This window comes from Eumetopias jubatus, unplaced genomic scaffold (assembly GCF_037043125.1).
Source record: "Eumetopias jubatus isolate StellerSeaLion01/CBP00866 unplaced genomic scaffold, mEumJub1_p1.0 scaffold_4, whole genome shotgun sequence".
In the NCBI taxonomy this organism is placed as follows: Eukaryota; Metazoa; Chordata; class Mammalia; order Carnivora; family Otariidae; genus Eumetopias; species Eumetopias jubatus.
The window spans coordinates 81,626,887-81,649,305 of NW_028274810.1; the positions used below are offsets into that span (position 1 = coordinate 81,626,887).

General features: G+C 47.8%; 1 protein-coding gene across 2 annotated transcripts in view; it reads left to right on the plus strand.

The window, feature by feature from the left end:
- CSMD2 (CUB and Sushi multiple domains 2) overlaps positions 1-22,419 on the plus strand; it is a 588,524-nt gene that overhangs the window by 429,270 nt on the left and 136,835 nt on the right. For both annotated transcript variants that reach the window (XM_088023017.1, XM_028113838.2), the window contains exon 25: positions 1,933-2,059. In XM_088023017.1, coding sequence (XP_087879143.1) covers positions 1,933-2,059 — 127 coding nt within the window. The remainder of the gene's footprint in view (positions 1-1,932; positions 2,060-22,419) is intronic.

Below are 22,419 nucleotides of genomic sequence, written 5' to 3' on the forward strand. Positions count from 1 at the left end.
AGGTTTGAAGCAAGCAGTGACCCAGTCAGTTTGCATTCTAGAAAGATCCATCTCGTGGCACTGCTGGGAGGAGAGTGGGCAACTGTGCCACCCTAGAGATGGCCAGGGCCTAGGCCAAGGCTCTAGCAATGGGGCCGAGGGGCATCGATGTAACAGACACCCCAGGGGTTCGGGGGCTGTGTCTCGGAGGCAGATCAGACGGGGGGGAAGAAGGCCAGAGGATCAGCAGCTTCTGACCTGGGTGACTAGGTGCTCCAGCGGGGCGTGTAGACCTCTGCACTGGTCCCCTGCCTCCAGTTTCTCCTTTCCCGTCCCTCCATGCCCTTCAGGCTGCTCCCAGAGTGTGTAAAGTTCACTAGCATGTAAGGTGACCAGTTCTTCCCCAACAGAGTACATAGACACTAGCCTCATGCACAGCACCCTTGGACGTCTGACGCTGGGCCAGCTTCACAGCCCTGTCTCCCACCCCCATCTCCTCCCCTAGCCCCCGTCCACCACGCTGTTGCCCATCGCCAGGACATCTGCCTTTTCTCCTCTCTCCTGCTGTGCCCCCTACCCCACCCCTGCCACCCAACCAGCCCAATCCACTCCTGCTCCTCCTTCACAACTGCCCCACCCCATGTGAGGGGAAGTAGTCACTTCTCCTCTGAGCTGTCACCTACCACCAGTGTGCCTCTGTTGGGACCCGCGGTGGCTGTCTCCTCCTCTAGACCGTTAGCTCTCGGGAGGAAAGACGCAGTGTCTTGCTTGCCTCCACATTCCTGGCACCCCACACAGGCCCCGTGGCTGAAGGCACAGGTTCAAGTGTCTTGCACATGGCCAGGGAGGCTTCAAGGAGTTTGGGCGCAGAGTAGGCTGTCAGCCATCCACCCAGGGACCTTTGTAAAAATGGCTTTATTGAGATACAATTCACGTCCCATACACTTCACCCCTTTAAAGTGTACAATTCAGGTCTTTTTGGTCTATTCCCAGGGCTTTGCAACTGTCACCACGTGGGATTTTTGAACATCTTGTCCACCCAAAGAAGCCCTGCACCCATTAGCAATCCCTCCCACCTGCCCACTCCCTCCAGGCCCTGGCTACCTCCACTGTACTTTCTGTCTCTATAGATTGTTCTGTCCTAGACATTTTATATAAACCGAATCATATGATACATGGCCTTTTGAGTCTGACTTCTTTAACTTAGCATCATGTTTTCAAGTCCATTCCTGTTGTAGCAGGTACAAGTCCTTCACCCTTTTTTACGATCAAATACTATTCCATTGTATGGATTACACCATATTTGTCTACCCATCCATCGGCTGATGGACATCTGGGTTGTTTCCATCTTTAGGCTGTTATGCATCATAGTGCTGTGAGCATTTTTGTGTGAACATATGCTTTCATTCTCCTGGGTCTGTGCTACTCGTGGAATTGCAGGGTCCTATGGTGACTACGTGCGACATTTTGAGGAACTGTGAACCCGTTTCCCAAAGCAGCTGCGCCCTGTTGCCTTCCTACCAGCACACGCGTATGGGTCCCAGTTTCTCCACATCCTCACCGACACTTTTCCTGTCTGGCTTTTTGACTGCAGCCATCCTTGTGGACATGAGGCACGCCTCACTGTGGTTTTCATTCGCATTTCCCTGATGACTAATGACGTTGAGCAGCTTTCCACGTGCTCGCTGGCCATTTGCATACCTTCTTTGAAGAAATGTCTGTTCAGATGCTTTGCCCATTGTTTAATCGGGCTGTTTACCTTTTCATTGTTAAGTTGTAGGGGTTCTTTGTAGATTGTGGATACAAGTTCCATCTGGGGGCCTTTCTGTATGCTGTGTTCAGTCACCTGGAGGGAACAAGAGGGGCTTGGGCACACTGACAGGAGGAGCCACTGAGTCACTGCTGGCCATGCAGGCCACCCCATAAAGCTCACTTTTTTGGGATTTCTTTCAGCTGAGTGTGGAGGGACAGTGAAAGGAGAAGTGTCGGGGCAGGTGCTATCACCCGGGTATCCGGCTCCCTATGAACACAATCTCAACTGCATCTGGACCATCGAGGCTGATGCTGGTTGCACCATCAGGTAAGTGTCATGGCTGACAAAGTCACCGCATCGTCGCTGGACCACTCAGCCAGTGGCTGGCCCTGCCCACCTCACCTGGGGGCCCTTGTGATCAGCAGTGGTCGCTGTGACCCCAGGCTCGGGCTGGGGCCCGTGGAAAACCTGAAGAGGCCAGTCTGGGCCTCACAGGGCTGCTGTCCAGGTTCAGACAACTCTGGTCTCGATGGCACAGTCATGGAAGAGTAGCTGAGGGCAGAGCTGGAGGTCATACAGACCCCAGCAGGAATCCCAGCCCTGCCACCTGCTGTTTGCAAGACTTTGGGCACAGTCTTTATTTGCTATTACAGTAGCAGCGTCTCGGGGGAAAGCACTAAATGGGACAGCAACACGCCCAGCATCGTACTGGGAACATAGTAAATTCCTAGGAACACTTCTGTGGTTATTTCTCAAACAGTAGTGTCTGCTCAGAGCGGTATGATCCCAGATTGTTTCCTGTTCTCAGTCTGCGTGTCCTCATCTGTAAAGTGAGGGCAAAAAATGCTGGTGTTTGAGGGTTGCAGAGGGAGTAATTACAAAAGCGCAGCAGTATCTGATACTTCATACACACTCCCTCAAAATATAACTTCCTTTCCATACTAGCATCTGACCAGCAGGATTTATTTCTGAGGGTTCCAGAAAGTCAGAGAAGAAAGGAACATCACCATTTGCCCAGCACAGGGCCTGGCACATCTATCCTCTTATCAGTTATTCACTAATAGTAAGTACTAATAATAAATAGACATTGCTCTTGGTCCCATGTTATAGATGAGAACACTGAGATCCCAAGGGAATGCATAGTGTGTCTCAGTTCGCACAGTGAGTCGCACGGAAAGCTGGACTGTGAACCCAGGTTTTTCTGAATCTTCGCACTATTCACACTGCTGGCAAAGCTGGGCCTTGCTTGAGCTGTGGTTCAGAAGAGCTGTGAGGAAAGGAGCAGGTTGGGGTGACAGGATGAGCAGAGGTCTGGAAGGAGGATCGAAAAGGCAATTGGAGAGGAGACAGAGTCTGGCTGGAGAGGGGGAGGCATGAGGAAAAGGAATGAGAGGTAGAGAGGGTTGAAGTATGGCATGGTCATGGAAGATCTTAAATGCCAGCAGAATAGAGGGAGCCATGGTAGGTTCTTGAGCAGGGTTGTCCCACCAGGGTCGTTTACAGTGGAGAGAGCTCACGGGAAGAAAACTGGTCAAAAGTCTATCGCAGTGACCCAGGAATGAAATGTTGAGGATTTGCAATAGTGGGGAGCCAAGGCAAGGAGAAGTGTAGCTAGAGAAGATTCTGCCCTAGAGAGTTTTCAGTTAAAGGGAATGGACGGAGTGGATACCTTGCTGCAAGAGATACAGACGTTGTGTTTTTGCTGCTGTACACAGACGGGTCCTTAGACGCAGTTCAATTACAATTAAATAAATGCATTAAGTGTTTGCTATGTGCACGTTTTTGAGCCAAGCCCTGTGCAAAATGAGGTCAGCAGAGCTCTTAGGGGTTTTGCACTATTGGGGGGACAAGTTAAATATACAAATTCATCCTGCACACTGCTGCTGGAGTAAGCTTCTGGAAGCACACCTGACCAGCTCACCTGCTAATTAGAAACCTTCCATGACACCCACGCTCACAGAAGCCAAACATCTTATCCTTGTTTTCAAGGCCTTCGTGACCTCAACCTACCTGCCCAACCTTATTTCCCACCCCTTCACTCCAGGGACACTCCGGCAGAGCTGAGTGACGGGTGGCTCCTGTGCATGTCCACGCTCATGGCCTCGCTCTGTGCTTCTGTTTCCACTCAGCCCTCCCTGCAATGCCCTCCTCCCTCCAAAGGCTTACATCTGAAATTCCCCATCCCTCAAAGTCAAGACCCCGGAAGTCTTCTGATCCCCTGTCTCGGACTCCTAGGTGTCATGTCCCCCTCTTTTGAACTCCCATTGCCCATGACCTGCATTTCCCTTATGACACTGACCACTTTCATCCTCTCTTTGTGCTCCTGCCATAGCTGCCCGGCCAGAGCTGTGGTCTCTGCCCGGTTCATTTCAGCAAGTCTGCCGGCTCTCAGCACAGTGCTCTCAGCACCTGGCTACACAAGTGTCCAGTGCTGAGTGAATGAATGAATGAATGAATGAATGAATGAATGAATGAAGCAGGACTCGGGTCCAAAAGGGGATCATATGACTAGTAGATCCATGATAGTCCCTCAGTAAGTGTTAAGTGAGCAATGAGTGAATCGGGAGCATAACGACTCTTCCACGGTAATGTGCCTGTATGCAAATCAGGAGGCTTTCCTGCTTCCCTACCTTGGAGCATCGCTCACTCATTCATTCATTGATTCATGTAACACCCACCTGTCTGTTGAACATGTGGTGTTGTCTGGGCGAGGTGCTGGCGTCGCATACGTGATCGAGACCCAGGCACCCAGGTTGTCAAAGGGGAGACGTGTGCATACACACTGGGAGGTGGAAGGATAGGGAGGGGCAGAGAGCAAAAGGCAGGACAGAAGGCCAGAGATGCTCTCCTGGCAAAGGTGACACAAGAGCTGAAGGATGGAGAGGACGTTGCCAGGGAGCCAGGAGGAAGGTCGGCCGGAGGGGAAATGACACAGTGTGGTCAGGCACAAGGCCCGGAGCATCAGCTGTGATCTAGTAGCAAGGGGCAGCGGCGGGAGGTAAAGCTGATGGAGCGGGCTGTGGCCAGAGGGTCAAAGTCGAGGACTGGGTTTGGACCCATCCTGGCCCGAGACGCTGGGTTTGGACCCATCCTGGCAGCCTCATGGAGAACGGGGCAGCCTGGGGCAGGGAGTCCGAGGAGCAGGCTGCCCCAGATTGTAGTCGGGATGCGGAGCCGGAACCCGGGCAGTCGTAGTAGGGGTGTCCAGGAAGGGAAAAATTCAGGAAACCCTGAAGTGGTCACACAAGTGGTCTCACTCTCCTCAGTAAATAGGGAAAGTGCAGTTTCTTCTGTTTCCCTGGGTTTTGTTGCATAACACACAATGTGTAACATACACGGAAAAGTTGAAAGAACAGCACACGAGCACCTGCACACCTACCACCTAGACTCAGCCATTATGAATATTTTGCCATATTTGCATTCTCTCTTATTTCCTTTTTGCTGAATCACTCAAGAGTACATTGTGGACTCTAGTCCTAAGTACTTGGGCAAGCATCTTCTCAAGCGGAGGATGTGCTCCTCCACGACAGAGTGACATTAGCATACCCGAGACAGGCAGCGTCATCCCCAGAAGGAAGGTTTAAGACAAGGGCCAGAGGAGAGCAGAGGGACCTAGGAGCCGCTGACAGGCGAGCACAAGAAATCGATGATGGAATTTCTGGGCAGGGGTGAGGACCATTGTCACTTATGGGAACGGTGAGCATGGGGTGAGCCAGAAGGGAGCCAGGAGGACCCCTTCATGGCGCTCAGGAAGAGACGGTCAGGACAGGGCCACCAACTGCCCTCTGCAGGGTGACGCAGCAAGGACTATAAAGTCGTGGGGCCTGCTGAACGTGTGTGCGAGGCCCCCACACGGGGAACAGCGGGCAGAAGGTGAAGGGAGCTTCCGTCCTCCCTCTGGAAGGTTCTGGCAGCCTCACAGCCTCAAAGGAGCTGATGCCAAGGGAGCAGAAGGGGGCTTCCAGCTGCACTGAGAGCAGCCGAAAGATGGAGATGAGCCCCAGGACACCTTTCCCTTTCTCGCTCAGTGCCCCAACCCAGCTGGCCTTCCCAGACAGTGTGTGTGGTGTCCACACGCACACCTATGCTCATGCCTGGTCTCTCTCTCTCTCTCCTTCTCCCTCCTTCTCCCTCCTTCCCTGGTTCTCTCTCTCCCTCTTTCTCCCCTTCAGTACCCCCCACACCCCTCACTTCAATAGCCAGCAGCAAAGTTAAGGGAATTCATGATTAGACCTAATTAAGACAAACACAAAAAGCCCCGTTTGTGTTTGAGTCCTTATTCAGAGTAAGATCTATTATTTTTTTAAAGGGGAATATCTTTATAGAATGTTTCTATATTTTAAAAATATACACTTGTTTTAAAAACTCAGAATGCAAACAATAAAGACATTTGTAGAGATCAAAAGTCCCCTTAATCTTACTCTGGTTTCCTCCATACACCCCCACAGAAGATAACCCTTGAGATCTGTTTGTTCTACTTGCTCAGCAATACATAGACCAAGCAGTTGCGGCAAACATGGTTTCTAAAGCAAGATCATCTCTATGCATGGCTCAGTGACTTGCTTTTGATTTACTGTTTAATCCTCTATCATCATATTATTATGTCAATATGTATAGATCAGCCTTATCCTGTTTGATGGCTACAGAGGATTCTGTTGTAGGCACAACCGTAATTTATTTTTCTACTCCCCTATTAATAAAGTAAATATTTTCAGTTTTTCACTCCAGTGAACATCCTTATACATGAATCTTTGAACAGTTGTCCAATTATTTCCTTAGGATATGTTCTTAGAAGGCAAATTTTAATATATGACCTCAGATTTCCCTCTTGTTACTGCAGCAATTTACACATCCACCAAAAGCCTGCCTCCCCACACAAAATCATTAGCTGTTGTCAACCCTGTCAGTGTCTATCCGTTTGACGAACAAAATGATATCTAATTGTCTTTGCTGCTTCCAGTTCTTAGTATATTTTTCTTTGGGGAGTTGTTTTTTTTTTTTTTTTTTTCCTTACAGAGTGCTCAACTGGGTTGATTTTTAGATAGTCTGTCATTTCAGTTTAGATTTCCTTTTAACCTGAGGATTTAAATTTCTTTAAAAACATACTAATTGATTATATATATTTCGTATAATCTTTTTTGTCATTTTTACCACATTGTGCCCTTTTTACCTCTGGGATTTTTGTCTTCTTCATGTTCCATGTATATTTGAAAAAAGTGAAAAGAGCACAGGGTTTTATATATTTCTTTTCCATCAACATATTATGCTTTTTTTCAAACAAAACAGGCGATGCTTCTTTATTGCTTTCTTTCGTTTTTAACTCTTGCTATTGTTAGCTGATTTAATTTAATTGGTTTTGTTTTTTCCCCTAGTTATTTGAAAGTTCTCTATCCTATTTTTTTTATTCTGCCAGTGATCTTGTGTTTAATTCTGTTTTCAACAGCATTTATCTTGTTCTCCCTTATTTTGGAAATCTTGTTTTCATTTTTATTTTAAGGAAACTGCTCTTTTGTTTTTTTTTTGTTTTCAGGTTGCTCTTGACAGCTTACTTTTGTTTTTTTGTTTTTTGTTTTTTTTTTTTGATGTATTGTCATTTTGCATCTCCCTGAGAATACTATTTATGTTTTGTTTTACAATGTCTCCTATTTTTTCCTGCATTTACTGCATTTTGCAGTTGGGCCATTTTGTCTGATCGGTCAGGTGGATTCCTCTGAGGAGCTACTTCTCTTTCCATCCCAGGAGTTTTGTTCATTCAGGATCAAGTTGTAGCTCAGAGCTGGACTCCGGCACCAGACTGCCCACCACTCTCACCAGCTGTGCAGCTTGGGAAGATCTTGAAGCAGGTGCTCCAGGCCTCTGTTCTCTTATCTGTAAAATGGTGATTTAAGATGGTACCTACCACCTAAGGTTGCTATGAGGATAAGTGAGTTAACTTATCTAAACACTCAGAACAGTGCCTGGCATGGAATTCCCAAGTGATGAGAACTCCCTCCTGGGGCTGGGTAAGTGGTTGTTCATTTTACCCAGATGGGACATCCCCTAAGCACAGCAGGCTATAAGTCACCCCTGAGCGTCGCAGGTGGTGGGTGCCATGCTGTTGGTGGGAGCAGGTGTCAAGCAAGCTGCCCCTTGGTGTGCCAGATGGAATGAGAAGTGGGAAAGCCCACAGGCCAGTCCATGAGACCATTCCCAGGGGCACAGACAGGACAAAGCTTGCAGATGCCTCTCCTTACCCCGCCCCAAACCCATCCAAGCACTGGAGGTGATCAGAGGGATCTGTGGTCAACCTCACCCCACAAGCCAGGCAAGGATAATCCCTGGCCAAAAGTGCCCAGGAGGGACAGTGGGGAGCTTCAGGGATCACACTCAGCCCTGGGTGGCGTCCAGGCAGGAAAATGGGCCCTTCTTGGATGTGTGTGACAAGCATGGGCTGACAGTCAGATTCTGCCCTTGAACACAGGGGGTGTCTGCAGCCTTTGGCAGGTGCTTTTCCCCTGAGTGCAAAGAATGGGACAGGCTGGCCAATGAACTCTATCCAGGCCTGGCAGCTAACAGCTGGAGAGCAGACAGTGATCTGTACCCTCCATGTCACTCTTTCCTGTGCGGTCAGTACATAGAACATGGAAGTTTCATCCCCTACGGATGAGACCTCTTCTCAGTTTCCAATGTTGGCCTAGAGTTTTCCCTATTATAATCAGTGGACCAGCTCAGAGGAAAATTAGAGAGGAGAGGGAGGCAAAGCCTTCTGCTCTTTGTCCTCCCCTCTACATAATATTTATCAAACACATACAGCATATCATATTCTTGATAGGTTATTACTGTCCCCATTTTACAGATGACACCATTGAGGCCCTGGAAGGGGGACTGTCTCACAGTTACCCAGGGATATGGGTTTCAGACCTGTTCTGTCTAGCTCCAGGCTTTTCTCTCCCCTGTCTGTCATTCTGACCCTGGTTTAGTTCCATTTAACAAAACATGCATTGAACACTTTCTCTGTGTCAGAGACTGTGCAATGGGAAACACAAGAATTAGACTAAGGCCGATCTTTGTCTTCCAGGGGCTCACATTCTATGAAGGAAATAGTCAAACAGGTCCCTCCAAGACAAAGTAGATACTGTAAGTGAGTGCAAGCCAAGTTCAGTAATAGAGAAGAGAGAGAGAGAAGGCCTGCCTGCGGGCATCAAGGCAAACATTCCAACTGAGGGGAGAGTGAAGGCACGAACAGAGGGCAAAATGTAGGGTCTGTCCACAAAAGAGTGCTCCCTTGATGTGGCTGGGGGGTATGCAGGGGAGGCGAGGTTGCCTGGGTATAAAGGGCTTTCTGCAGGACCCTGCGTGCCAAGACGAGAACTCTAAATGGATTTCTCAGTATAATGAGGAGCCATTGGAATATTTTGAAGACAGTAACGACATTCAGTTCAATTAAAATACTTGGAGCATTTGCTCAGTGCCAGGCGTTCTGCCAGGTACTGAGGGTATACATATAAATAAGAAACAGTCTTTTCCCTTGAAAGTCTCAGTCTTATAGATAGACATTTTATCAGTTAGGAATGGAAGCTGAAAAACCAACTAAAGCTGGCTTCAACAGATGGAGGTTCACTTTTCTCTTGGAACAAGAATGCGAAGGTCCCATCCAGACCCAGGACAGCCGCTTAGGAGGCCAGCAGCACCTTTCTTCTCATGCTGCTGTCCTTAGGCCCTGTCCTCCCGCTTACCCCGCTGCACTGCGGCCTCAAAGAAGAGTTGAGAGGCCAGGGCGCAGAGCTTTCTCCTAGCGAGGGTTTGTGTATTTATTCGGGTAGAATCACCATCCTTACAGACATCTTCCTACATTCGATTAGTCAGAACTTGCCATGTACGCCTGGCTGGGAAAGTGGGAAATCAATTCTGTTTTGTTTTTACAGTTTCAGTAGTAGAGATAGATGAGCGTTTTTGGAAATGGAGTGCAGACAGACCATCCTACAGGGTCTGCTACAGATTCTAATGTGACGTGATAAATGTGATAGTGGAAGTTATGTGCAACACACAACCGAAGAGCATTTGCAAGGATGGTTCCTCATTCCAGGTGGCGGCGGCGAAGGGATAGCAGGGTGTTCCAGAGAAGAGGGGCTATGCTAGCTGCATTTGAAAGCACAGTAGTAGTTCACCATGCAGGGCGGAGGTCAGGGCCTTACAGGCATGTGGAAGGGAGGAGGAGGGAATGTATGCAGCTGCTTCTGGAAGAACCCATTATCTGGTGTGACTCCATGATATCTCCATTTCTAAAACGAGATCATTGGTGGCAATGCAGAGGAGAAATTGGCTGGGAAACCAGGGAAGGAGTCTAGGATAACTGAGGGTTCCTGGTTATATTCGGAAGAACTGAGCCTTGTTTCTGAGTACAGATCTGGCTAGGCTGGAGAGCTGCATGTGACTGGGGTGCGGGGGGTGGGGGAGAAGACACGGTCGCTTCCAGGTGTACCTTTCCTAGAGAGATCTGGGGCCCATGGAGGCTGGAAAACTCATTCCAGAAGCTTTAATTTCCACTCCTAATGCTCATATTTGGCTAACGGTCCTAGTTTGTTGATTTTTAACTATAGGGATGCTTTTTAATGATTAATGCAAAGGGTGACCTGGAAGCTCCCTTCTTGGCTATTGGTCACAAAGCAGTAGGATTACTGAGAGATGGAGACCCACAGTTTTGATGAACCAGAACCCCTGCCCACTGGAGCTTGTCTTCCTGGGAGGAGCCTGGGCCAGACAAAACATCTGGCTGCGCCCAAGACCCAGAGTCCCTGCCTGCAGTTTCCCATCAATCACAGGACCGCCAGCCCCAACTGCGGTCAGCGTCACTTTCCTTCAACAGCAAGTGGGCAGCTGGCCCAGAGGAGGCAGAAGGCACCAGAAGTGAAGCTTCTGTTTGTAGCTCTTGCCAGGAATTGCAGCCGCAGGTTTAGCAGCTTCCAGAAGGTTTGTTTTTAAGCAGTGGCAGTGAGTTAAGCCTTAAACAGAGAAGGTCCATGTACTTGCACTGTGAGAGCTGACCTCCTGCAGGAACTGAACAGATAAGCACATACACGGCAGGATGGCCCTTTGTCAGACTTAAGATTTCAACAAATCAGGAAATCGTCAAAAGGAGCTCAGAAGTTTTTTGAAGGAGAGGATGTGGATCACCCTGTCGGTGCCAGTGTAAGAGTGGTGGTGGTCTTGGCAATTTAGTTTTCATGGATCACTTCTAGAAAAAGAACACAAAGTACTTCAAATCATCCAAGAATGTAACCCAGCTGAGCTACACTGGATAGTCGAATTGGCCAGCAGACATGAACTTGACTGCCAGTTTACCATCCCAAAAATAGATTCCAGTATTTCTTAGAGGGGGATACCATTCATTCAGCCATAGACATGCAGACCTGCGTTTCTGTCCATGCTGGACCAGGTGAGAGCTTGCCCTCTCAAAAGATTAAGTAAACAAGCAAAAAGGAAATAAAAGAAACTTGTGTGATGCCATGTCATACCATTCTTTAAAAAAGGGAATTGTTTCCCTAAAGAAAATAGGAAGATATTTTCTGAAAAAATTGTGTTATAACAAACAAAAGAAAATGTAAATGGATAAATGGATACTATTCTCATTTAAATATAAGAAATAGGGATGATCGGTAGCAGAAGGATGGATGATGGAATGGGTGAGGGGAGATCATGAGCTAGAGCGACCATGATAGCGGCAAGTAAAGAATGAAAAGAAGCTAATGACACAGTGGCCAAAATCTACAAGAGCAGCACTTACCTTGTAAGAAATAAAAGCACTGAAGAAAGAAACAAGCTGGAGGGTCTGTCTGAGACTGCAAAAAAAAAAAGTACGAGGGTGTGGAAATAATGAAAGAGAAGTTACCCAATGTGGAAGACAGAGGACCAACCAGGCAGCACAGATGGAGAAGATAATAATAAAATCGAAACTGTGAGCAGCCTCCTCTGAGAAGGGGCAGAGGGAGGGACCGGGGCTAAAGTGTCTTTGGTGACTTGAATGGACTCACTAAGTTCCAGCCAAAATGAATTAGATACAATTTGATGAAAAATGGATCAGTTCCAAGGATAATAAAAGATCCCTGAAAGTTTTTGGCAAAATACACTCACACAGGTAAGCACACAACCAGTCCTCCTCAAATAAAACAGTCATTTACGAGAAGCCACCCCCACACCAAATCCAATCCTCCTAAAATCTCCCCTCCTTCACATCAAAGGCTGAAGCCAGCGGTGTTGTGAGACCCAAGAATCATTGATTCAGCCAGGATCTAATATTCACAAAAGCCACAGAAAATTGCCACTGGGGCTTCTTGAAAAACTCGCAAAGACATTGTAGTAGGCTGAATGATGGCCCCCAAAGACATCAGGTTTTAATGACAGGAGCCTGTAAACATTAGCTTATTTGGAAAAAGGATCTTTGCAGTTGTGATTAAATCAGGGCTCTTAAGATGAGGAGATTATCCTGGATTCTCTAGGTAGGCCCTAAATGCGGCCACATGAATCTTTATAAGAGGGAAGCAGAGGGAGATTTTGTACACATAGAAGTGAAGATACAGAGATTGGAGTGATGCGGGAGCAAGCTAAGGCATGCCAACAGCCGCCAGGGACAGAGGGAATTATTTCATGGGACAAGTGCTCATGCCATAATAATGTTAACAGCCATGGATCTTTATACAACAAATAACCTACCAAGAAAATGTAGAGAGAAATCTGTCATAAATATAAGAAATTGACAGTTGTAGAGGACTTTAACACATCTCTCTTAGTCAAGTAAAAGAAAAAAAATGTCATACACCTGAAACGAATATAACACTGTGTATTAGTCACACTTCAATAAAAAGAGAACAAAAATAGAATTTCTTTTAGGTGATTTCACCATTTATTGATTTTTGTACTATGTAACAAGCTTGGTGCCAGGTACTTTATATGTGATTTCATTTACAATAGTCCTCTCAGCAACACTGCTAGACAGAGGCAGTTACTGCCATTCAACAGAGAAGTAAACTGAGGCTCCACAAGGCTACCTGATGAGCTTTCCCAGAACTAGATTTGAAGCTGTGTCTTTGACTCCATAACCACTGGTTTTCCCTCTGGGTTACAGCCCCTTCAGGAGGCATGAACCTTTCATTTTATGGACAATATTTCTTCCAAGAAGAATAAAGACACATCTGCCCCTCACAGAATCCCTGACACCTCCAGGGCAGGTTCTGGCTAATGACAGGCAGTCACACAGCCTTCATTTACAAGGTGCCCATGATGAGAAGGAGGCCGGTCCAAGGTCACCCGGCAAGGAAGCCTGAAACACACGGCAATAGCCTAAGTCCTGCGTTTGTGCGCTGCCCCAGCCTCCCAGAACGCCATCACCGCGGTCACTTCAGTGACCCGAAACTCAGCTTTATTCTCTCCCTCATGGAAGTAACAAATGAATCTTTTTTCTATCAAGTACCAACTGGCCCCAGGAAAGAAGAGCCTCTTATTTTGCTTTAGACACCAGTGCTTGCTTTGGGCTTTTGTCTGTCTGCTCCGTTTTTTGCTCTTTGGATGGTAGGACGCTTTGATTATTATTGTCTGCTATTATGACCATGGTTTAATTGTTGGTTTGCAGCTCCATGGCTCAGAAGTGGGCATTTTATAAAACAAGTATTATTTTCTTATTGCCATTTCCAGTGTCACTGAGGATAATTTAGGCTGCATTCTCATTTGGGGGAAGGAGGGATTTCTGACCCTCTCCCTCCTGCAGCAGCTGTTCGTTCGTGGACCATTTTCCCCTGATGTAAAGATTCACCCTTAGGACTTGTGTCTGTGCACCATCCGTTGTGTTTATGGGGTGGCAACAGTTGCTCAGGAGGACCCAAGGCCCTTTCACATTCTGGGGCCTGGTCAGAATGCAAGTGAAATCAACATGTCAAGATGCTATGGGTTTTTTTTTCTTGTTTTTGTGTATCTGTCTGATGTGCGATGGATCCAGATGAGCCACCTGTAAGCGGTGGGGTGGGCAGAATCCAAAAAACACCCGAAGTGTCCAAATTTCCTTGGGACTGAGGGAACTGAGGACCCAATCCCAGAAGCAGGTTTTGCCTGGGGACAGCTCTTGAGAGGTACGGGCACCTGCAGTGAGAATCCAATTTCCCCTAGCTTTTTAGATGGAGACTCTGGTGGAAAATCTCTTTGTGTCATTGAAGCTGAGTGTCATGAGCCTTACTCTCTTGGCAGCAAAGTCTGGTGGATTCTTGGTGTCAGGCTGGTAGGAAGAGGTAAGGGAGCAAGGGCCAGGTGGGAGTGCCCTCCCCGGGGCACCTGCTACTGGGAGATTGTGGAAGAAGGTGGGACTCTGCAGAAACACCACAAGAAAAAGGTGTCTGGAGATCCTGGAACAGGGCCAGCCCCATGATTCAGGTTGCCCTGGGGTTGAAGCAGGTGGCAGCCAGCTGAGCAATGAAGACCAGCCCCAGAGAGAGCAGAGTTTCAGGACAGTCCCCAGGGGAGCCAGAGAGAGAACTAGAAACCAGTGGGGCTGAGGAGCTGAGTGCCATATTTGTTGGTCACCACAAGCGCCCATGTTACACCCCAGGCAAACCAGACACCAGACTTAGGACACTGAGACCAACTCCAGCCCCTCCTTTGGTGGGAACTGGTCCTCCCACCCCTGCCCCCAGCCCTGCCCCATCACCATGGAAACCGCTGTGGCTAGGATCACAAGGCCACACCTGTCTTGCCTTCTCTGCAGCAGCTTGGGCATGATTGCCATCCCTCTGAGACTCTCTCCTCTCTTGGCTTCTAGAGCTGCACCTATTCCTGTTTTCCTTCTACCTCTTAGTCTTAGTCTCCATGGGCTTCTCTTCCCCCACTCATCCCTAAAGCCAGCATCCTCCAGAAACTCCCTTCCCTGTGTGCATCTCACGCTGCATACTCATTGGACCTGCTTGTCCAAACCCACCACCTGCACCCCGTGCTTGTGTCCTCCTGAAGAACTGGTACTTTCCTGGGGGGCCAGTCTCTCTAGCCCATCTGTGTCTTTGTGCAGCCTCTCTTCCTTCCCTGGCATTCCCTTTTCTTCTCACACTCCTTGTCCCCCCCGCCCTTCATCTGGACACATCCTGTGCATCTGACAAGACTCAACTCAGTTGTCACCTCCTCCAGGGGGCCTTGCCTCAGCCCCTCCACCTAGGTAGGGGTCTGCTCTGTGCTTACCTTGACCACAGTACTTGTCACACCACACTTAGGGGCAGAGACATGCCATGTTCCCATTGATGCCGTCTGCATCTAGTACCTGTTGTCTCTTGATTGAATATGTGACTCTCAGTATCTGTATATAGACTCAGAGAACCTACCAGGCTGGGCTTAGCCAGTGTGAGACCATGATTGCATCCTCCCCATGTCTCCTGGGTTTGGACTAGGCAGCTAGCTCTGGCCCAGGGTCGGTGTGGCTAGCCCCTCTTACTTTGGTAGTGATAGAGCACCAAAGATTCAGTGGTAAGATCCAAGAAGGTGCATGTGGGCAGTAAAGAGAGATGTCAGAACCTCCAGCAAGATAGGACATATCTTCCTTAGTACAGAGGATTTCAGTTGCCTCTCACCATGTGGCACGCACTTGACAAGGAGAGTGGGTGAGTTTGGCTGAACTATGGGTGTTCCTGAAAGATGGTGAGCAGTTCATTCATTCATCAGTTCAACCAAACCAAGAGCTGAGCGTGGACCAGGCCTGGTGCTGGGTACCAAAGATATAGAAATGAATGAGTCAAAAACACAGCAGTTAAGGAACTCGGTAGGACGGGCATGTCACTGGATGGCTCTGATGCAGCGGGAGCACATGGAGGGAGCATCTCTCCAGACTGGGACCATGGGGTCGGGGGTGGGGGGGACATGGAGACACCCGGGGAAAGGTCACCTCTGGGTGTGGGGTATCAGCTGGTACACACTAGTCAGGTGGTGGAGGAGTTTATGGGGTTGTTGTAACAAACAGAATGGCTTGAAATGAGAACAGAAATGTACTTTCTCACAGTCCAAAATCAAGGTGTCAGTGCTCCTTCTGAAAACTCTAGGGAACAATCTGTTTCTGTCCTTCTGGCTTCTGGTAGTTGCCAGCCACCTTTGTCTCATAGATACATCCCTCCAGTCTCTACCTCCGTGTTCACGTGGTCTTCTCCCCGCTGACCCCTCTGCTTCTCCGCATCCAATCTCCCTTTCCTTTCTCTTATGAAGACACCAGCCATTGGGTTTAGGGCCCACCTTAATCCAGTATGACCTCGTCTAAACTTGATTACATCTGCAGCGATACATTGATTACCAATTAAGGTCACATTGACAATTCCAGTTAAGGTGACATTGAAGGGGTTGAACTTGAGCGTATCTTTGTCGGGGAGACAATTCAGCCCACTGCAGGTGGCAGGTGCGGGGGCTTGAGGGGTGGGTAGGAATGTTCCGGGCAGAGAGAAGTCCCTGAAGCAAGAAGGCAAGAAGGAAACAGGTGGAGCAGAGAGGATTGGAGGATGGCAGCTGGGGCTTGTGAAGGCCTAGGTGAAGGAAGGAACAGTGTGGTTCAGAAGGATCACCCTGGCCCACATAGAAAAGGTGGATCAAAAGGGTGGGAGGGATTCTGGATCCAGGAAGGCCAGCCACACGTTTTATAAGGCTCTGTGTATGCTCTTCCCTCTCTTGTGATCTTCCTCTCTCTCAATCTCCTCCTGCTTTTCTTTTCTGTCTTCAAAACTGCTGCAAAGACACCTCCTCTTTAGAGTTTTCTTTGCTTCGCTCAGGTAGAAAACAATGTAAAAGGAAGGCCTTTGGTACTAGAGAGACACGCATTGAATGCTGGCCCTGACCCTCACTAGCTGTTTGGTACACACTCTCTCCGCTCCCCCCCCACCACCCCCACCAGTGGTCTGTGTGAAACCCCGGGGACTTCAGTCCCCCCCATCAGCCAGGTGGCAAAAGTAGCCTGCAAATCACAGGGTTTTTATAAGGATCCAGCACACATTATTGTGTTTTCTTCAATCCCATCAGCAGCCTCTGGGGCAGAGGCAGAGCGTGACGCACAACACGCTTCAGCCCTCTTCCCTGGCCTGTGTCATGTCTGTGGCCCAAAGAAGCAGGGAGAACCCATGGGAGCAAGGCTTCTTTGTGAAGGAGCACCTTTCGCCTCCTCCCCTCCCTTCAGTGCTTCCCCACCTGGGGGCATTGGTGGGGGAGCTGCGAAGCAGGATCCTCAAAACTGTTCCCAGCTTTTCAAAAGCCAAAGAAGACTGATGCTCACCTGCAGAGGAGATGCTCAGGCAAGCCTACTGTCTGCCTGGGCCTGGAATTAGCCCCATCAATCAGAACCTCTGATTAGCATTTTTACAGGCTTTGATTTCTAGAAGATGAAAACAAGTCTTCAATAAGAGTTTTAATCAGTGTGGTTGGTTTGGCAAAGGAAGTCTTCCCTGGCTCTCATCAAGGATTTCTAATACAAGGGATCATCACATCCCTGCAGCAGCCCCCCCAGCTACCTGCCCTGCACCCCCTCGAGCGTCTGCCCCTATTCCCATCTGGACAGCTACCCGTGAAATGGAAATTGGATCCTGCCAGGCCTCAGTGGGGAAATCCCTCAATGAAACCCAAAGTCCCACCCCCACCCCACCCTCGCCCCTCAGGGCCCCACCTGAGCTGGCCTCCGAAGCGTCAGCCTCGGAGGCCTTTCTGTTGCTCACACGCTCCGGGCTGGCTGCCTTTGGGGGCCTTTGCACATGCTGCTCTTTACCACAGGAAGCTTCCTCCTACCTCTTGCTCCGCCCTGCTCTTCCCAGGGCTGGCACCTGCGAGTCTCGCCCCTTGCTTCCGTGTCCCCTCCTTCCGGAGGGCCTCCCCGGCCACTCTCTGGAAAGCAGGTCCTCCGTCTCAGCACGCTGCTGCCTTCAGCGCAAGTGCCACGGCAGCTGATCGTCTTTCCAGGAGTTTGTGCAGGAGGGAGTATTGCCCATGTCCAGAAACCACTGGAAAATGACACCCTGTCTGTCCTTGTCTCCATTATCTCCCCGCACCCAGCTCAGGGAGGTGTTGAAACAAATGAATGCAGTAAGAGGTCTGGCACTTCAGCCTCTGTCCTTCCCGCTGCCGAGCTGCATTGTTTCTGCCTGCAGAGGACCTCGGGCTCCTGCCTCCCGCCTCCCACCTGCCGTTCTCTAGACCTCCTCAACGCCAAGCCTTTGACTTTTGTCTGATTATCAGATCAGCTGAGCTGAGTGCAACGAGCTGGCACTTTTAATTCATGGTCTCAAAGATTAGCCCTTTCACCCTGTTATGATTCACATGTAAACTATTGATTACTGATAGGGCCTCTCAGACACACACCTGGCTCCCGGCCACAGCCTCTTCCTTCCCGAGGCGCGGGCAGCATTCTCAGGGGAAAGAGTGAGAGCACCAAAGTTGGACCCAGACTATAATTACATAATGTAGTTCTGGCTCACTCTCAAACCAGCCCTTGACCTTGGGCAAGTTATTCCACCTCTCTGAGCCTCCGGAAGGTTTTGTTTTGTTTTGTTTTTTTAAGATGGGAAGGATGTCACCTACAAAATAAAGATGCTCACGGGGGCCTAAGTGGGACCACGAGAAAATGCTTTGTACACGGTGGTTGTTATATAAACATGTTTCTTTTCATCTCTGTTCCGTCTCCATATTCTCTCTTCACAGCTTCCTAACAGACTGCTCCTCCTGGAATTTCATTCATTCATTCATGGATTCATGCACTCACTCCTTCAGTTATGCACCCTCTGGGACCTCAGTGGGTCTCTTAACTAAAAGGGGACGAAACCCAGACTCCGCTAGCTAATTCCGGGGCCTCATTATCTTCCCTCTCTCAGCCCAGCTCTATTGCCTATACCCTCCTGACGCCACTTGAACTCCATTGTGGGAATCACCTTTCTTCCTAGCCCCTTCACCTGCATGAACAGGGGAGAAGCAGGGAGCCTGATGCGGGGTTCGATTCCAGAACCCTGGGATCACGACCCGAGCTGAAGGCAGACGCTTAACTGACTGAGCCACCCAGGTGCCCCTTGTCTCACGTTATTAATGCAAAGAAAACACACTCCCTTTCATGCCATACAAACTTCAAGTCTCATCTCCTCCCTCCTTCCCTGACAAGTCCGGCCCCCGAGAACCTGTATTTTCTGAGAACGCGTCCCGCCGCACCACACAGCTTACCCCTTGGTCTGCTCCTGTGGTTGGCACCAATTTCACAGTCCATCAAGTAACATGGAGAAAGCAGAGAAGGAAGGGGGCAGCTTGGCACAGCAGTGGGTATGCATGTTTGCTCTGCTTCCTGGGGAGCTCCTACTTCCTCTTTCCAATCAAGTGTGGGGCCCCAGGCTGCCAGTCTGTTTCCTGCTGAATTCATGGAAGGGAAGCCCATCTGTCTTTACCCTGTCAGAAGCCCTCCGAGGGGATGCCTGCCAGGCAAACTAGAACCCACACAACTTCTGGTGTGGAGGACCTGCACCTCTATCTATAAAAGGGTTTGCTCAGGAAATCCAGGAGATTCACTTGAACCCTAGTAAAACTAATTGGTAACTGAAAAGAAACATGCGCACACATCCAACGATAAATACGTAACTAAAAATTAAATCTCATTCACAATGGAATAAAAAAAATTTAATAAGAAGTATGCAAAAAGAAAAACATAACAAAGAAGAAAACCATGACACTTTACCAAGGTACCTGAACGAAGCCCTAAATAGGTTAAGATATCTATAGTGTTCCTGGCTGGGAAAAATAATGTACAGGTATCAGTTTGCCCAAATGAATTGATGTATGTGTGCAATTCCAATCAAAATATCAATGGGAATTTTTTGGAACTTGATAACTATGAAGTTCATCTCAAAGGATCAATTTGGGAAAATAGCTAAGAAATTTGGGGGAAACAATATAAAGGGGGAGTTGCCCTGGAAGAATATGAAAATATGAAATATGAAAACAGAAGTAAGTTGCATAGGTGTGTTTGTGGTACCACCAGTAGCATCCACAGAGACCCTGGAGCTAAGGAGGGCATCTGGAATCAGAGTCATGACCAAAGTGACATTTCAAACCCATGAGGGGAGCCTGGATTATTCAGTGACAAATGTCTTCATTCCCCAGACATTCGTGAGCACCATCCAAAGTGTCAGGCACATCATAGGCACTGGGGCCCCCACTCATGAAAATTATCTTCTAGTTGGGGACACAGGTAGTAAACGAATAAACTAAGTATGGACTGCAATAAATGCTCAGGAGAAAGTAAACAGTATTTTGATAGTCAAAACAGGGACGAGGCTACTTTAGACAGGTGGTGGGAGAGTTGGTGTCCATTTGGAAACATAATGAACCTATACCTCAAAAAATAGAACTAACAAGTTCTGGGGAAATATTCAAGTTTGGTTTTTTAATCATTGTGGGAAGAAAAGGGTTTGCCTAAGCATAACATGACACCCAGTATCTTTTTTTCTAAGTTATCTTTTTAAATAAAAAAAAAAGATTTTATTTATTTGAGAGAGAGCACAAGCAGGGGGAGCGGCAGGCAGAAGGAGAAGCAGGCTCCCCGCTGAGCAGGGAGCCCGATGTGGGGCTCGATCCCAGGACCCTAGGATCCTGACCTGAGCCAAAGGCAGATGCTTAACCGACGGAGCCACCCAGGCGCTACGACACCAGCATCCTTAAGGGAAAAGATTAGCATATTTGTTACATAAAATGAGTAAGTCCAGGTGCGCCTGGGTAGCTCCGTCGGTTAAGTGCCCAACTCTTGATTTCAGCTCAGGTCATGATCTCAGGGTCCTGGGATCGAGCCCCACCCATGTCAGGCTCTGCGCTCAGCAAGGAATATGCTTGAGGATTTCTCTCCCTCTCCCTCTGCCCCTTTCCCCCGCTTACATGCTCACACACTCTCTCTCTCTAAAATAAATAAATAAATCTTTTAAAAAAATAAGTAAGTCCAAAACCAAAATAGACACCATAAACAAAATTTAAAGGGCAAAAAGACAGCAGATGCTAGGAGAAAATATTAGCAATATATGAGAGAAATCAAAATATATAAAAAATAATAATTAAAAATTATAATAGAATTATAATTAATTGTAAATTGAATTTTAAAAGACAAAGAACTCAGTTAAGATGGGTAAAGGTTATGAAGATATATAAGTGGACAATAAATATATGCAAATATATACAACATAACTAAATTATCTAAAAACACCAGTGAGATTCCGTTTTGGTTTAGCAGATGGGCAAGTATTTTAATATAGAATATATTTACAACATTGTAATATCTGATGTTGATGAGGTGAAGTTTAGAGAGAAGAGTCACATTGATACTGTTTAGTGGGAATGTAAATTGATGCAATCACTTAAGAGAATAATTTAGCAGCATTTATAAAAGATTTTAAGTGTATACCCATCCCCCCCCAAAATTCTTCCAACAGTCAACTGAAATATTAACAGAAATTGCAAAGCAATGTAAAGATGGGAATGTTCTTCGCAGTCTTATGTGAGATAGTGAAATATAACAATGTCCATTTTTGTGGGAAAAAAAATGAAGTATATGTATTATGTCCATAACAATCTTAAGTGAAAAAAAGTGACTTAAAATTATGTAAAATATGGTCCCTTTTGGAGAGGGGGTGGGGAATGCGTGCACACTGAAAGAAAGTCTGGAAGGATGTGCACCAAGACTAATAATCAAAAAGCTTTAGAGAACAGATTGGTTTGTGTAAGAAAGGGATTTTTTAAAAATTCAGTACAGCTATATATTGTTTGTCTTTTTCTGCCTTGAGCATGTCTTATTTTTATAATTTAAAAAGGTATTTTTTAGGGATTTTATTTTATTTATTTGAGGGGGGAGGGGCAGAGGGAGAGGAGAAGCAGACTCCCCACTGAGCACACCAAGCCAGCCAATGGGGGGCTCAACCCCAGGACCCAGAGATCACGACCTCAGCTGAAACCAGAAGTCAGGTGCTCAACCGACTGAGCCACTCAGGCGCCCCTCTAAAGATATTTTTAAAAGGAGAGAGTGGTAAATGAGTTGGCTTCTGGAACAGGAAAAGGGCATCAGCGGATAAACTGGTGAGATCCAAATGAAGCGTGGAGCCGAGTTCACAGCAATGCACCGATGTCGGTGCCTCAGTTCTGACAAACTGCACCTGGTAAACATAAGACATAAGCAGTGGGAGAAATGGTGAGCGGTCTATGGGAATTCTCCATTTTAACTTTGCAACTTTTCTGCAAGTCTAAAATTGTTCCAAAATAAAAATTTGATTAAGAGAGAGAGGCTGGTAGTCAGTAGCTTTGGCAGCCAGAACCTCTTTGTCCTGGGAGAATTCAGGGTTCCTACTCAGCTACCTTGCCCTGAGAGCTCTGTGGCCTGCAGGCACCCCCCGTCACATGGAAACCCCTGCCTGGCCTCCTCAGATCCCCAGGGATTATCTAAGCCAAGACTGTGTGTAGCCAGTATCTCAAGTTCTGCTCCTGGAAACCAAGATGTAGGCTCACCCCTCCCCCCCACCACAACTGGATCAGCCTCTCAAACCCCACAACACACCCCTTACCTTTACCCGCACACCCCTTCTTCTAAGGCCAAGTTTCTTAGAGCAGATTTAGGTTCAGAGTAAAATTGAGACCAAGGTGCAAAACTTTCCCATTTGCCTCCTGCCCCACCATAGGCACAGCCTCCCCATTATCAACATCCC